Below are 15,649 nucleotides of genomic sequence, written 5' to 3'. Positions count from 1 at the left end.
TCCATGGGAGGGATTTCACAATCAACATTGACTGTGTTGATGAGGGAATCGAACGATTATTTATAATCATTCCAACTCTGTCCACCTTAACTCCTCCTTGACCTGCTCACGCCCTCTGATGCCTTTCTCTCTGCATTAGCGCTTAATTTCTGAAGAAGAGGTTGATGGTGTGAAAAGAACTAATTTGGTTTGTTTACTAATGTCTCACACAATTTCTCCTTGCAGGTTCGACAACCGTTTCCTCCACCAGTGGGTTGGGCTGTCACTGAAGCCCCCACACAGGTCACCATTGAAACCCACCCAGTCCAAGAGACAACATTTCATGTTCCCCCCTCACAAAACGTATCACATCATCATGGGAATAGTTCTCACCACCATCATCACCACCATCACCACCACCATGGACAGTCACTGGGTAGCCGGACGAGGCCCAGGGTCTACAATTCACCATCCAATAGCTCCTCCACCCAAGATTCTATGGAGGTCGGTCATAGTCACCACTCCATGACATCCTTGTCTTCCTCAACTACTTCTTCCTCAACCTCCTCTTCGTCTACTGGCAACCAAGGCAACCAGGCCTACCAAAATCGTCCTATGGCTGCTAACAACTTGGACTTTGGACAGAATGGAACTATGGACCTTAACTTGACAGTCTATTCAAATCCTCGCCAAGAGACTGGCATCACTGGCCATCCGACGTACCAATATTCTACAAACACAGGCCCTGCCCACTATGTAACTGAGGGACATCTGACAATGAGGCAAGGCATCGATAGAGAAGAATCTCCCATGACAGGAGTTTGTGTTCAGCAAAGTCCTGTCGCAAGCTCGTGACTAAGTTCAGTTTAGGTTTGTTTCTTGTGTGTTTTTTTTTTTTCTTTTTGTTCTATTCTTTTCTTTTTTTTTTTCTTTATTTTTAAGAAGTGGTGTTTTTTTTGTTTTTGCGTTTTTGTTTGTTTTCCAAAAAAAAAAAAAAAAAAAAAAAAAAAAAGAAAACAAAAGAAAAAAAAAACAAAGTGCAAAAGCTGCTTTAATCAGAAGGAGATAAACACACTTAACCGCTACAACAGGGAAAAGCTGACTATTTTTTTAAACTTGAAATGATTGCAAAGGGACAATGAAGTTGAAACGATTTTTATTTTTTTAAAGAGCTGTGTCCAAACCCAATTTATTGGATGGCTCCGAGGTTATCACCTCTCCTTTTGCTTCCCCCCATCCCCCCCACCCCCATTTAACTCTGTACACTCTTATCGCAATTATTTTATAACAATTAAAAAAAAAATTATATATGTATTTGTACATACATATATATATTTATATATTTTAACCATAGTAAGTTATACTGAACATAGTCAGTTGCCAACGTGAAAAAAGCAACATTATTAGAGAAATGCACCCCTTTAGTCCTTTTTGGGGCTTTACAAAAAATAAAAATGGGCGCTGAAAATGCAGTACTGTATTAAGGAGGGACCTTCGACAACCCATAAGTAAAGGGACGGTTAAATTGTGTCACACTGTACAAGTCACCATCCAAATTGGCGGTTTATCAGTGTCTCCTATTGTCAATCTGGGAAGAAAAAGCAGCAATTTTAATGGGAATTTGTGGGTCTTGCCAGTTGAAGACCAGTGAGCTCAAACTGTAAAAACCATCCTGTCTCGTTTTAAGGTGCACTGAGAAGCAATCAAGTGGTCAGTTTTGGCCAGTACCTGGGAAGGTCTGAGAGTTGGTCTTTGGGAGAACCTTTGGCCTTATGGATTTTGGACTCTGAGTCAGAAGAGCCTGCCGTTTCAGATGCAATCACTTTTGGACATGTTTTTGCAGACAGTCCTTAATGCTGAAAAAAAAATAATAAAAACCAGAATGGGATAATTCAAGCGGCCTTTCTTTAAAAAACAAAAAACAAAATAAAAAACAAAAAATAGACTTTTGTGACCCACTAATTGTAGAGTTTTCCAAGGTCACTTTGCGTGTGTCATAAAGCTGACTTCCTTAATGGTTGAAGGTCACAGAAGTAGTGGTTTGCGTTTGATGGTAATAACTACATCTGTGTCCCTTCTTTGGTTTATTTTAATTTCCTTTTTAATCCCTGATATTTTTTTTTTTTTAATACTTTTGGATTTGTTTTTTTGTTTTCTCTTAGCATGTGGTCTCTCCACCATCACTTCTGCACAAAGATGTCTTCTGTTCATTTTGAACGTTAAGGACAGAAATAACGGAAAAAAAAATTGCAGAATTTTATGTGACTGCTTTTATTTTTTTGCCTCACAATTATGCTGTGAATTATACAATTTTTTTGATAATTTATTGTACCAAAGCTGTTTTTATAGCACATAGATGTCTGTAACCAATAATGTAGCAGTACTGCACTTTGACACAAGGTGTAACTAGAATTTTTTTTTCTTTTTTTTTTTATGTCACTTGGCAGTTATGGCTGTATTATAGCTTAAACCGAACTGGAGCAGTTGTTAAAATATTAGCTGAATATTTTCCAGTAACTTTTGTCCTGAACATGAAAATATGACATCGTAATAGCAACCACACAAGTCATTTTAAACAGTAGAGTAATTTAGAGATATTCTAAGGTTTAATTTAGACATATATCAGGACAGGACAATTTTTGGGAGCCAGGTCGCCAGTGCATTTAAAAAAAAAAAAAAAAAAAGTGACCACCTGGCACCTCAGTTTTCTGAGCCCTTTCTGTTGTCAGTTGAAGCAGGCGTGAACTGTGGCTACTTAAAGCCCAACTGAAGCCTCCATATTTATCACTGCAATGCAGTCAGACATTATTATACCCTAAAGAGTCAGACCGCTGCTCTCACACACCAGCAGCTAGTGTCTCCATTGGTCTGACATTTCCCCTGCTCAATGCTCCAATCAACAGCACTCACGCTCCCTGAGCAAAGCTTTTTGATATGGGCAGTGTGTGGAGGGGGGGTGTTGGACAGCTATAGACTCGAATTGCCGCTTGTGAGAGCTGCACTCCGACTCTCCAGTGTGCTGCCAGCACAGTGTATTTTTATCCCTGCAGCACTTAATATTCTCTTCTTTCTGTGTATCTTTATATACTTATTATTTTATATGCAACCTGATTTGATTTCATTACATGGAGTCTTCAGATGAGCTTTATAATTGCCTATTGGCTACTAACTTGGACTGGGTGTCTCCTGGATTTTAAATTAATTTCTCTACCCCTGCAGTATGTGGAAAAATGGCTACTTCTTCACAGCATTTCTTGCATTTTAGGCAAGACGAAAATATGATCAAATGAGAATTCATATATATCTCTACTGTGTCCAAATGTGGACGTTAATATGTCTAGGCATTGCACAAGTTTACCCCCCAAACCTCCATTTCCCATTTTAAGACATGCCCCAGCATTATTGTTTTTTCTTTTACCTTGTTCCTGTAATGAAAAACAGCTTTTATTACTCCCTGTGGTGTCACCATCAGCCTTGTAAATTTCTTGCATGGGTAGCTGTTGGAAGATCAGTTCCGGCTGGTGTTGGCATGCCCCCAGAACAACATCTCTCAAGAGCTCTTAACTACACAGATTGTGCAGGCATTCTCTTGGGAGTCATGACAGTAGCACTGTTTTACAGGGAAAGAAATCATTGTATGCATATGGAGAGAAAAATAGAGGGGCAGTGGACAGGTGGAGTTCTGTAGTCCAGCAGGAAGGGCTGATGACTCTGGTTGGGATTTTAGTGCAGCAGAGGCAGCATTGTCAGCTCAAACAGGAAGTTAGGAGCTCACTAGATTTCTGGCAGGTCAACAAATATTTTTGTACTTGCATTATTCTTAAAGGGATAAATCATGGGGACATCTCCTTGTATTACAGGGGTGTAAGACCTATAGTTTTATTTTGCCCTGACATACACTTTAATGTACTTGACATTGCTGAGTGTACACCAAAGGCCTTGTGTAAACAGACTTCAGTTTGTATAGGAGCAGTGCTTTTACATAGCATCTGCAGCTTTCATGAAGCCTTTAAAGCACCCTTCAGCACCAGTTTCGGGATGTAAATCACAGATGATAATAATATAAGTGTTGAATTAGCTAATAGGCTTCACCAAGACTTTCTTACAGTAGGACTGAACCTTCTGTGTTTTTTTTAGCTTAACACATTGAGCATAATAAAATAAACATCTTTTATTTGTTAAAAGTTGCAGTTTACAACTTTTAATTCTGGCTCCTGCTATTTTAGTGCTGCATACCTAAGCTTCCAGTCTTCACAGGAAAGACTTTGCAATGGACAGAGCGGTCTCCCATCAGTCTATTAACTTGAGGGGGGCTGGAGGAGGGGGGAGAGCAGTTCCTTGCCATTCTAGGCTATGAGGCTGTGTGTTTCTATTTTATGCACACGGTGCATGCAAGATCGGAGCCATAGGACTCTGCAAGAGAAAGCAGCCACCCTGAAACAGGAAAGCTGGAGCAGTGTTTGTGGCACCAGCTTAAACTGAAACATAGGCAAGGATTAAAAGATGAAGCTGCATACTCAGTAAGGGATTAATTTGGCTGCTGAACGTGTTTAAAAACACTTAGGTATCAATATACTTTTAAGTTTCAGGTAGTACTGACACATACTAAAAGCCTACTTTTGCTTTGTTTAACCTCTTGCCTGCCGTCCTATAGTAGAATTACTGCTACAGGGTGGCGGCTGTAAAATCACGTATATAGGGTAGGGGGTGTGCGCCATTGGCGGCTAGGCATGTCAATCACCGGGTTTCAGCTGGAGATTGCCAGCCAGCATCTGGCGATTGTCATGCAAAGCTGACTGGGGAGAGACTTGTGTGTAAACAACAGAGGTCTCTCTCCTGCCAGCAAGGACATGCTGCTGTGTATTTCTCTGCTGTACAGAGAAATACACAGCAGCATGTCTCCCTAGTAAAGCACACACAGCACATTATGTAAAACAGCACACTGTCAACCCTTTGCCCTAGATGTTAACCTCTTCCTTCCCAGTATAATTAGTACAGTTTCAGTGCTTTTTTATTAGCACCGCTCACTGTATTGCTGTCATTGGGATGTCAGTGGCAGTTAGTTCCCACCCAGTGTCAGAATGCCCGCTATAAGTCGCTGATCACCGCCATTACTAGTATAAAAAAAAGTAAAATTCCCAGTACATATACCACCATTTGTAGACGCTATAACTTTCACATAAATCAATTAATTTACATGTATTGGGTTTGTTTTTAGCAAGGACATAGCAGAAAACATTTTGGCCTAAAGTTATGAAGAAATTAGATTTTTTTAAAATTCTTTACTGGATATGTTTTATAACAAGTAAAAAATATTGTTTTTTGGGGTTTTTTTTTTTCAAAATAGTTTGGTCTTTTTTTGTTTATAGCGCTAAAAATAAAATCCGCAGAGGCGATCAAATACCACCAAAAGAAATCTCTATTTGTGGGGAAAAAGGGACATAAATTTCATTTATGTGCAGCATTGCATGACTGCGCAATTGTCAATTAAAGTAACGCAACGCTTTATCACAAAAAATGACCTGGTCAGGAAGGGAGGTAAATCCTCTGGAAGGCAAGCGGTTAAAGCAGGGATCTCCAAATTTTCTAAACAAAGGACCAGCCCTTCAGACTTTGGGAGGGAGTCAAACTGTGATCAGTGGAAGTAGAAAATGCCCCAGCGTAAGTAGGAGTAAACAATTCCTCATACTTGGTGGTCTGTAGGAGTAAAAAAAATTACAAAGTGCATGTGGTTAGGAGGAGGGATAATTCCCCATTATTGGTATTGGTAGGAGGAATAACGCCCAATCATTGATGTCGGTTGAAGAAATAATGTCCCATCACTAGTGTCCATGAAAGGAATAATGTCCCATCACTGGTGTCCATGAAAGGAATAATGTCCTATCACTGGTGTCAATGAAAGGAATAATGTCCCATCACTAGTGTCCATGAAAGGAATAATGTCCCATCACTGGTGTCCATGAAAGGAATAATGTCCCATCACTGGTGTCCATGAAAGGAATAATGTCCCATCACTAGTGTCCATGAAAGGAATAATGTCCCATCACTGGTGTCCATGAAAGGAATAATGTCCCATCACTAGTGTCCATGAAAGGAATAATGTCCCATCACTGGTGTCCATGAAAGGAATAATGTCCCATCACTGGTGTCCATGAAAGGAATAATGTCCCATCACTGGTGTCCATGAAAGGAATAATGTCCCATCACTAGTGTCCATGAAAGGAATAATGCCCCACTAATGGTGTCAGTGGAAGGAATGGTGCCTCAACTTTGTTGACAGTGGGCAGAATAATGCCCTGTATCAGTGGGATGAATAGTGACCCAGGGGCTGGATAAAGGCAAGCAAACGGCCACATCTGGCACGCAGGCTGCAGTTTGGAAACCACTGGTTTAAAGTGACAAGTCCGCACAACCATTGATATATGTGCATAACATCTCCAAATAGGAGCCGAAGGATGCTTTAAAGGCTTTAGGAAAGTTACTTAAATGCTTTACTCTGCACTTACGCTAGAGGAACCCTGATGCATGCAAGGTTAAAGAGTTCTCCATGTTTGATGCCCTCTTTGATCCAAGGCTCAGTAACATACATACATATACAATCGTTGCACAGGTCTGTTTACTACAGTGTTCAGTGCAGCAGATGAAGCCACACTGTAACTCTCTATTGTCAGCCACCACATAGTCACTGCACCCCTTTGTCTAGTATTGTAGCACAGCTAATGCACTAACTGTATTTTGGCCCATTATAAACTATGCACGTTTTTGAAGCATCGCTTGTGTCAAATGGGAAGTGTTCTAGTTTTGCTTGTGTGCCTGCGGGGACCTGTAGACCCAATAGTGCACAACTGTAAGCAGTCGGCCATGGAATGCTCACATAAATAAAGCATTCCATGTGTCTACACTTTCTCATGGCAAGAAGCAAGGATTTAACATTGACCATCTGTAACACGAATACATCAAGAGCCTGCACAGGTGGCAGAAAACCAGGTAGAAAATGCTAAGTTGTTGATAATTTTGCTTTCCCAATTCAGGCCAATTACACCGCCAACTGAAGGAGCTCTGGAAGGGAAGGGGGGAGGTTCTAGTGGTCAAGATACAAAGCCTTGCTTGGTCATTTGTTCCATCTGACTTATTTTGATGCTGGGGGTGTCTTTGCTCCATGGTAAAATATTTTAGCCACCCAAATATTTTCAGATGGTTGGATCATGCCCTCATGTCTAAGACTCATTCAATTTCTCTGGCCAGCTTTACTTGTTAGAAAACTGAGATTTAGCATAACATCAACCTGCCACATGAGAAACACAGAAGATGTAGTTGCAAAACTCTTACTATGTAACTTCTAGTTGCCCGGCTGTCATACTAGTCCATTAGTTCAGGAAAGGTATGCAGGGTCCTTTGTCTTTTCAGATCTGTATATTTGTCCCTGGTCAGTGGCTAAGAAAGTAATAAAATCAGGAAAACAGTCGGTCCACTATCATTTTTACAAGTAGATTAGTAATGGCAGCCAAAGAGTTTGTCGTAGCAGGTTTACTTGAAAGCCCAACTCCAGTCAAAACGTTTTAGTTAGTCTTTGATAGAGTTGAGAAGGTTGAAATCTTTTGTTGCTGTGTATGTCCTTGCGGAGATCTAACCTAGTTTTCTGTTCCGATGCCTCTAGAACAAGAATTGATAGGGTGTGGGTGTTACCAGGACCAAAATACACAGAGAGCAATAAAAACCTTGATCCAACAACTCCACCACGCTATTTAGTAAATGTGCTTTTATTGCTATCCCTGTCCCCTTTAGCGACAAATCTCATCCTGTCTTCAAGACAGCCATCACTGAGACAGAAGGTGATGGGAAATTTGTGTATGAGAATATAACATTTATTTCCAGTAGAGGAGGGGAGAGAAACCGGAACTATACCCAGCCTTGCGTACGAATAGGCAAATACCTTTAGGGCCTGTCAGTGGGCTTCTGTTTGCATCAAGTGGGATTTGCATTCATATACAAGTCTATGGGAATGCAAAGCTAGCTTTTAAAGGAGGTCAGCTGCAGGGCAAATGTACCTGCCAATAAGTTCTGAATGATCTCTAACATCTCAAACTATGCCATCAACACAGGCCCTTGCTCAGTAAGTTTATCTAGTTAGGTAGTGGCTAGTGACGGACTCTTGAAGCTTTATTTAAAATTTCTAGCTCAGAATTGGGCCTGGTTAAAAGTTTGGTCTGGCTGCCAGTACCGAGCACAAGCTTTCAGTCCCATAAGAGAAGAACCCATGAATATGTCAGTGTTGGCCACTATTGTGGATCGATTCAGTCACATCTGAAATCTGACAGAGTGTTGTGATATTACATTTTATGCACAAAAAGGATTACTGATACGTTAAGCTTTTGGATGTTACCCCTCTTTCTGGTTTGAATGAATTCTCCATATCTTTTGTGTCTACTACAGGATGCAAAATACATTTCTGAGACAACAGTAGCTTGGCTGGAATGCCAAACATTTGGGTGGAAGGTTAGTTTTTCCGGTCTTAACTGCGATCAAGGATCTTAACTGGAATAATTATATTCTAAATCGTGGTGATGACCTTTTACGCACTTCTGCCACCTGATGTCTTGGCATCCTAGCAATGACTCATTGTGTTTATTTAGCATTGTCATTGAAAGGCTAGTTTCAGTCCCCGTTTGCCCCGCATTTTGCCAAAGACCAAGGCTGAGACTCTGAGTCATGATTATATTGTGTGTAGCTGCTTTTGTATTTAAGAATCAGAATTTAACTAGTCCCGGACCCAGGATAAAAGCTTAGCAAAATTTCCCCCCACGTTATCCGACTTGGTGTTATAAACTCTGGACAACCTTTATTCCAGTGGAGTTCTAGAACTGTGCTTCTTAGTCTACATTTAGAAAGCATTGACTTCTTGAAGGCCAGTAGATATACTTCAGAGGAAACCAAGCAGCTGCCCAAAAAGCGACCTCCAATGTTCTCAGCATTGATTTTAAAAAAGTTAATCAGCTGAGGTTCCTGAAAACATGTTTCAAACCCAAAATACAGATGACTGAAGAATGATATCCCTATAGGAATGACTATTTACAGTGTAGAATAAGTGAAGAGCCATAAAATGCAACCTGGAAGTAATTCTTCAAATTAGGTTCGTGCTGTTTAATTGGAGCTGTTTTAATCCTAAGGAGAAAATAATTTTACCTCTCACTCACCTGAGGTTTGGCGGATGCATCCTGACCTACTGATACAATTTACCTTATATTACACAGAAAAATATCCCTTGGAGATTAAATTCTTCTTCTGTGCTATTGGGGAAGATTGTTGGCCAATTGTTAGGTTTATGAGGGTAATCCGGCAAGGGTATCCTTGAAAGGAAATAAGTGACCAAAAATGAGAAAGTAGTCGGCTAACAATTTCCTGTTCCCACTGAAGTCTGGAGAAGAGAGGAAATGAATTGCCAATAGCTAAGCAATTAAATTACAACATTGTACAGTCGTAGGAGATGGACTGCTTAGTCTGGCTACTGAAAATCTCTTATGTAGTCACTCACAATAAAAGTAATGGGATACAAAGATCAATCTCATGAGACCTCAGTAGTGTGATTGGGCATGGGTAGGGCCAGTCCTTACAGGTAGGTTTCTTTTTCCCCTTTCCCTATCATGATTTCATAGGTATTAAAGAAAGCTGCAAATTTCTACGCCCATCATTTCTAAATATAGAAAGATATGAATTAGAAATGAATCGCACATGTAATTGATATATGAAGAACCTTTCTTTCTTGTTCCTGACAAGATACCTCCCCTCTACCAGCCCCTATCTGGCTGGTGGTCCCCAAATCCTGAGAGCTTTGGTTGGTTCTGGCAGCGATCAGCACGTTCCAGCCTATGTGGGTAAAGGAGGGATCCACTGGCCAAGATACCTTTTTCCAACCAACGAGCTGGCTATTGCTGTTAGATGCCGTTTTTAGACTTGTGAGCATGATCTGATCAATCGGAAATGAAACACGTGCTTCTGTGTTGGAGGGTGCATGCTTGTGACTGTAAAGAGAGCAATTGATTGGACACCTCCAGTCCAATTACAGTCTATTTATGACACAGAATTTGGCAATATGTGCATTTTTCAGTAGCATTAGTATGTCTAATACATGGAGTCAGGTTTATTCCAGCACAGTTGTAAATGTAACCTGCAGACCCTCTATGCTGTGTGCTGCCAGCACATTCACCTCTATGTGGGGAGGCGGCTGCGTTGATCTCATATCACCTGTTCAAATGCAAGGTGAGGCATCAGAAATGTCTGATTACATCCAGCTGCTGTGTTCACTAAACACACCTCAGCCAATGGCCCTACAGCAGGTATGTGTGTCCTATAAGGTGAATGCAGTACCTACTTCTGCCCTGCAGAGACTAACGCTGTGTGGCAATTCCCATTTCAGTCTATGGAGGGCGATCTTCTGTTGCATAATCATACCACCATTAGCCATTGCAGGTGCAGTTGAAATATCCAAGCTCAGTGTTTCCCTTTTTCTTATAGTGTGGTGAATTAATATTATATTGAAATATTTTTGAATTCCTCAGCCGCACCTTGGGCCAGTCCACTCAAATCTTCCACTGTAATTGGGAGACTGCTGGCTAAACAAAAAACAAACTTCTAGTAGTCTGTAAAAGAATATTAATAATAGCAGATAGCGGGAAAGTGATGAGCTGCTGCCAGAGCTGGTATTAGGCACTTCCAAGTGTGTCGGATGCCGTGTTCTCTGCAGCGTCCTGTGGTTCCACCTGTTGCTTCCTGTATTGGTACTGTGTACTGGCAGGTTGTACCACCCGTTGCTTGCTGGTTGTGGTTACCCATTGCTAGCTATATTTGTACTGTGGCCTGGCAGGTGGAACCACATTGCTCAGCATTTGACACAGCAGGAAGTGCCAGACTACAGTGATGGCTGTAGATTTGCAAAGGAGCTAAATCTAAAGTCACCATCTGCCAGGCTGGGAAGTATTATGGGCAGGTGGAAACACCCGTTGCTTGTTGGCTGTGGCTTCAGCCATTGCGTGCTATATAAATACTGTGTCCTGGCAGGCAGATCCACCTCTTGCTTGCATGTGGTTCCACCCATTGCTATATTGGTACTGTGGTCTGGCAGGTGGATCCGCCCATCGCTTGCTGCCTGTGGTTCCACCCATTGCTATATTTGGTACTGTGGTCTGGCAGGTGGATCCACCCATCACTTTTTGCCTGCGGTTCCTCCTGTTGCTTGCTATATTATTACTGTAGCCTGACAGGTGGATCCACCCATTGCTTGCTATATTAGTACTGTGGCCTGGAAGGTAGATCCACCTGTTGCTTGCTATATTAGTACTCTAGCCTGGTAGGTGGATCAACCCGTTGCTTGATATTTTAGTACCGTAGCCTGGCAGGTGGATCCACCAGTTTATTACCAGATTAGTACCATGGACTGGCAGGTGGATCCACCAGTTTCTTGCTATATTAGTACCGTAGCCTGGCAGGTGGATCCACCAGTTTATTACCAGATTAGTACCATGGCCTGACAGGTGGATCCACTCATTGCTTGCTATTTTAGTACCAAAGCCTGGCAGGTGGATCCACCAGTTTCTTGCCATATTAGTACCATGGTCTGGCAGGTGGATCCACTCATTGCTTGCTATATTAGTACCGTATCCTGGCAGGTGGGTTCACCCGTTGCTCACTATTTTAGTACCAAAGCCCGGCAGGTGGATCCACCAGTTTCTTGCCATAGTACCATGGCATGGCAGGTGGATCCACTCATTGCTTGCTATATTAGTACTGTGGCCTGGCAGGTGGATCCACCCATTGCTTTCTGCCTGTGGTTCCACCCGTTTGCTATGTTAGTACTGTGGCCTGGCAGGTGGATCCACCCATTGCTTGCTGCCTGTGGTTCCACCCGTTTGCTATGTTAGTACCGTGGCCTGGCAGGTGGAACCACATTCCTCAGCATTCAACACACCAGGAAGTTTTGGCCTCCAGAGGTGGCTGTAGGTTTGCAAAAGAGTAAAGATGAAAGTCGCCATCTTGTTAGACTGGGGAGAATTACTAATATTCTTTTGCCCCTGCTTTCATTTCATTTGATTAAATCACTTACTCCCTTGGAATCTCCAGGAATGGGCTGAAATGTCACCAGAGATATACATCAGAGTTGGTAAAGCCCCCCCGAGTGATACAAAGGAGCAAGTGACCAGCATCTATCCAAAACTGAAATGTTCGTTTTATGTGGACTGTCCCTCTTAAGGAAAAATAATAATAATAATAAATGCAGTTACACCAACTTACCCACAATCCCTCTGGGTTCACATCTCAATCCACTTCTGTCTGCTTTACTACACAGTTTGGTTACAGGATGTCTGTGCATTGTAAACAAAACAGCATGAGAAAGGTACCTATTACCTGTGTTCAGATTGTACAATCTAGTCCGGACTTGCTGTGTATATTGTAACGTTAAATGATTAAAAAAAAAGACGCCCTTTGTATTATAGTCATGCAGTCTTATGTATGATAAACAGTTGAATAATTTCTCAGACTTTTTTTATTTATGAAAATAGAATCCTTGGAATTTGGATTTTTTTTCTATGCAGTTTTTGTTTTCCAAAACTTTTTAGGTTGTATTTGTAGTCAATCTTAAACTGTCAAACTGGCACAAACTCCAAAAAATGTATACTTAATTTTCACTGATGGTGAAGATAAATTGGGACTGATATTTCGGTGTACACTAATTTTTTTTTTGTTTGTTTTTAAAGATTTTATTTTAAATCTGTTTTTCTTTTTTTTTTCTATCAGTTTTAATTACTCACAAATGCCTTTAACTTCAGTTGCTTGGTGAATGCCTAGATAGGTTCTGGTGGTAATATTGCCATCATGAAGAAATGTTAAAGGGGAACTCCTGTCAAAGAGTCTTTTAAGGCAGTTATAATGACCATGACCTAGCTATAAATGCATTTTTCTGTGCAGTCAGTCCTTGGCAATATCAGTACCCTCCATGAGCTTTTGCCTGAAGAGCGAGACATGTTTTCTTAGTCTGCAGTGGCTCCTCCCACCTGCCTGATATACTCCTGAACTCTCTTCTACCCAAGTACCTAAAATACAGATTTGTCAGGGCTTTACACAAGGCACTCCCATTATTATTTTTTTGTGTGTGTGTGCGCGCACCACAAATATTTTTTAGTTTTAGTACTATTAACACAATTTTTTTGTGTGTGCACCACAAATATATTTTTTATTTTTAGTACTATTAAAGCATGCATTTTTTGTGTGCTGTGCAAATATTTTTTATTTTAGTACTATTAAAACTTCATTTTTTTTTTTCATTTTTTGTTTGCACCAGAAATATTTTTTTTTATTTTAGTACTATTAAAACATGCATTTTTTTCATTTTTTGTGTGCTGTGCAAATATTTTTTATTTTAGTACTATTAAAACTCCATTTTTTTTCCTTTTTTTTGTGCACCAGAAATATTTTTTTTTATTTTAGTACTATTAAAACATGATTTCTTTTTTGTATGTGCACCACAATTTTTTAATTTTAGTACAAATAAAACCTATTTTTTGTGTGTGCACTGCAAATATTTTTTATTTTAGTACTATTAGAACATGATTTTTTTTTTTTTTTTTTTTTTTTTTTTTGTGTATGCACCACAAAGGTATATTTTTTTAATTTTAGTACTATTAAAAAAAATATGTCATTACTACCCAATTGACTTTGATCAAAGAAAGTATTGAATTTTAAAAATGTAATATATTTAGACGTTTTATGACCTGGCCCATCTTTTTTTTTTTTTTTATGAAAATGCTATTGTTTTTATTAGAAAAACAGGAAATCCACAGTTTTTGTGACCTCCTTAATTTACTTGCATGGCTCCTGAGTTTTACTTGCTGTTGGAGCTGCAAAGGTCAGATATTTGTTCACCATGTTCTGCAAACATCAAGAGGACCACTTGTTTATAGAGGGACTGTGAGAGGTAAAGATCTACTACAGGAAGGCGAACCAATTTTTTATTTTTTTTTTTTTATATAATAAAGCCCTTTTAATTCTGGGAGGTGGGCAAAGACTGAAGGAGACACTTACTCCAACCCTCTACCTTCTCACATTTCACCAACCAGTCTAGGCATCCCCTACTGTAGTTTTAATTTTAAATTTTAGCTAGTGTGCAGAGGAATAATGAGACTTTTTAATACAAAGGATTACAGGAAAAGTTTAAATAGCACAGTTTATAAAACACGGTCGGCAATTTTCAGTGCATTAAAAAAAAAAAAAAGTTTTTTTTAAAGGCTTTTTTTATTTGCTTGGAGTTCTTCTTTAAAAATCTTAATAGTTTTATTGAGGATGCTGGCTTGGGGGTACAGGAAGCTCGCTTTTATTTTGCCTTACCGAAAGTCGAATTTAGCATCAGTTGCGCAACAGTAGACAATTAGAGACATGACATAACCCTTTTGTTTGACACACAGATCAGAAATATATTTATATGAAAAGTCTGAATATATACAGCGTATATTTTGCTCATCAGAAAGGAGATCTCTAAAATATAGAAAAAAAAAGAAAAATAAAGAAAAAAAAAAAGAGAAATATATTTCTTAGCTCTTCATATGTATAAATAAATAACGAATGCCAAAGCCAATGTTAATGTATCAGCCGAACATTTGCTATTGTAAAAAAAAAAAAAAAAAAAGAAAAAGAAAAAAAAAAAAATCACAATGAGCGCTTGACATGTGTCTTTCACACAACTTTATTTTCAGGCATGTTACGAAGTCTCATCACAACAGCCGTTGTTTATGGTTTTTGTTACGTAAGCTTGACCATAGCAAAGTTGACTAATATCCTGATTTGGAGGGGAGGGAATTTCTTTCCCTAAAGTCTTCTAGGTGAAGTAGTCTGCTGTATCAGAATTCAGTACCTTTTAGCAGGTCTCCAAATTGAAAGTTTTTTTTTTTTTCTTCCTTGCTTTTTTTTATTTCTTTATTTTTCTTTTTGGTGTCTTTAAGAAGTATCACAAAGTTATTACGTTTGTAATCCTTGGAATGGAACTGAGTGGCAATTACTTTGCCATTTGAAAGTGGCATATTTTTGTATTCTTTAATGTAGATTTAAGGATCACGTTCACCACAAAATGTATTTTGTCATACTCCCTTTTAATCTGTATATAAATGCAGCTTAATAAATAAGTGTACAGTTTATCCCTCAACTGTGTTTTCTTCACTACTTCCCTGACTTTACAGACCATGCTCCTCTCACCTGGAAGCCGTCAGCATAAAGTTTAGTACACAATATTAGAAAATCAGACAAACGATCGTTCCCCTGAATGGTCATTGCATGCTGGAATTGAGAACGCCATTAAAGTGACACTAAAGCATTTTTTTTTCTAAAATAACAAACGTGTCTATACTTACGTGCTCTGTGCACTGGTTTTGCACAGAGCAGCCCCGATTCTTTTCGGGTCCCCGTCGGCGCTCCTCCCCCTCAACAGTGCCCCTAGGGAAAGCTGCTCACCCTGGGGGCACTGCTGTGTGCTTGTCCCCAAGCTGCTGCTCTATACATAGTCGTGGCTTGGCCCCACCCCCCGCTTTCTCCTCATTGGCTCACTGGCTGCGATTGACCCAGATCCTCAGCAGAGGCTGTCGAGATCGTCGCTGGATTGGAGGGGGCTCACGTAAGTATTAGGGAAGGT

General features: G+C 40.0%; 1 protein-coding gene across 1 annotated transcript in view; it reads left to right on the top strand.

Annotated features, from left to right (window-relative positions):
* DYRK1A (dual specificity tyrosine phosphorylation regulated kinase 1A) overlaps window positions 1-12,504 on the top strand; it is a 164,573-nt gene extending 152,069 nt beyond the window's left edge. Inside the window, exon 12 of the mRNA XM_089677909.1 lies at window positions 226-12,504. Within this exon, the coding sequence (XP_089534035.1) occupies window positions 226-834 (609 nt within the window). The 3' untranslated portion in view covers window positions 835-12,504. The remainder of the gene's footprint in view (window positions 1-225) is intronic.
* The last annotated feature ends 3,145 nt before the right edge of the window (window positions 12,505-15,649 follow it).

The sequence above is a fragment of the Staurois parvus genome, unplaced genomic scaffold, assembly GCF_062004578.1.
Source record: "Staurois parvus isolate SC_StPar_1 unplaced genomic scaffold, SC_StPar_1.0 ptg000195l, whole genome shotgun sequence".
Classification (NCBI taxonomy): domain Eukaryota; kingdom Metazoa; phylum Chordata; class Amphibia; order Anura; family Ranidae; genus Staurois; species Staurois parvus.
The sequence above is the reverse complement of the archived record's forward strand: the minus strand, read 5'-3'. Positions and strand labels throughout refer to the sequence as shown.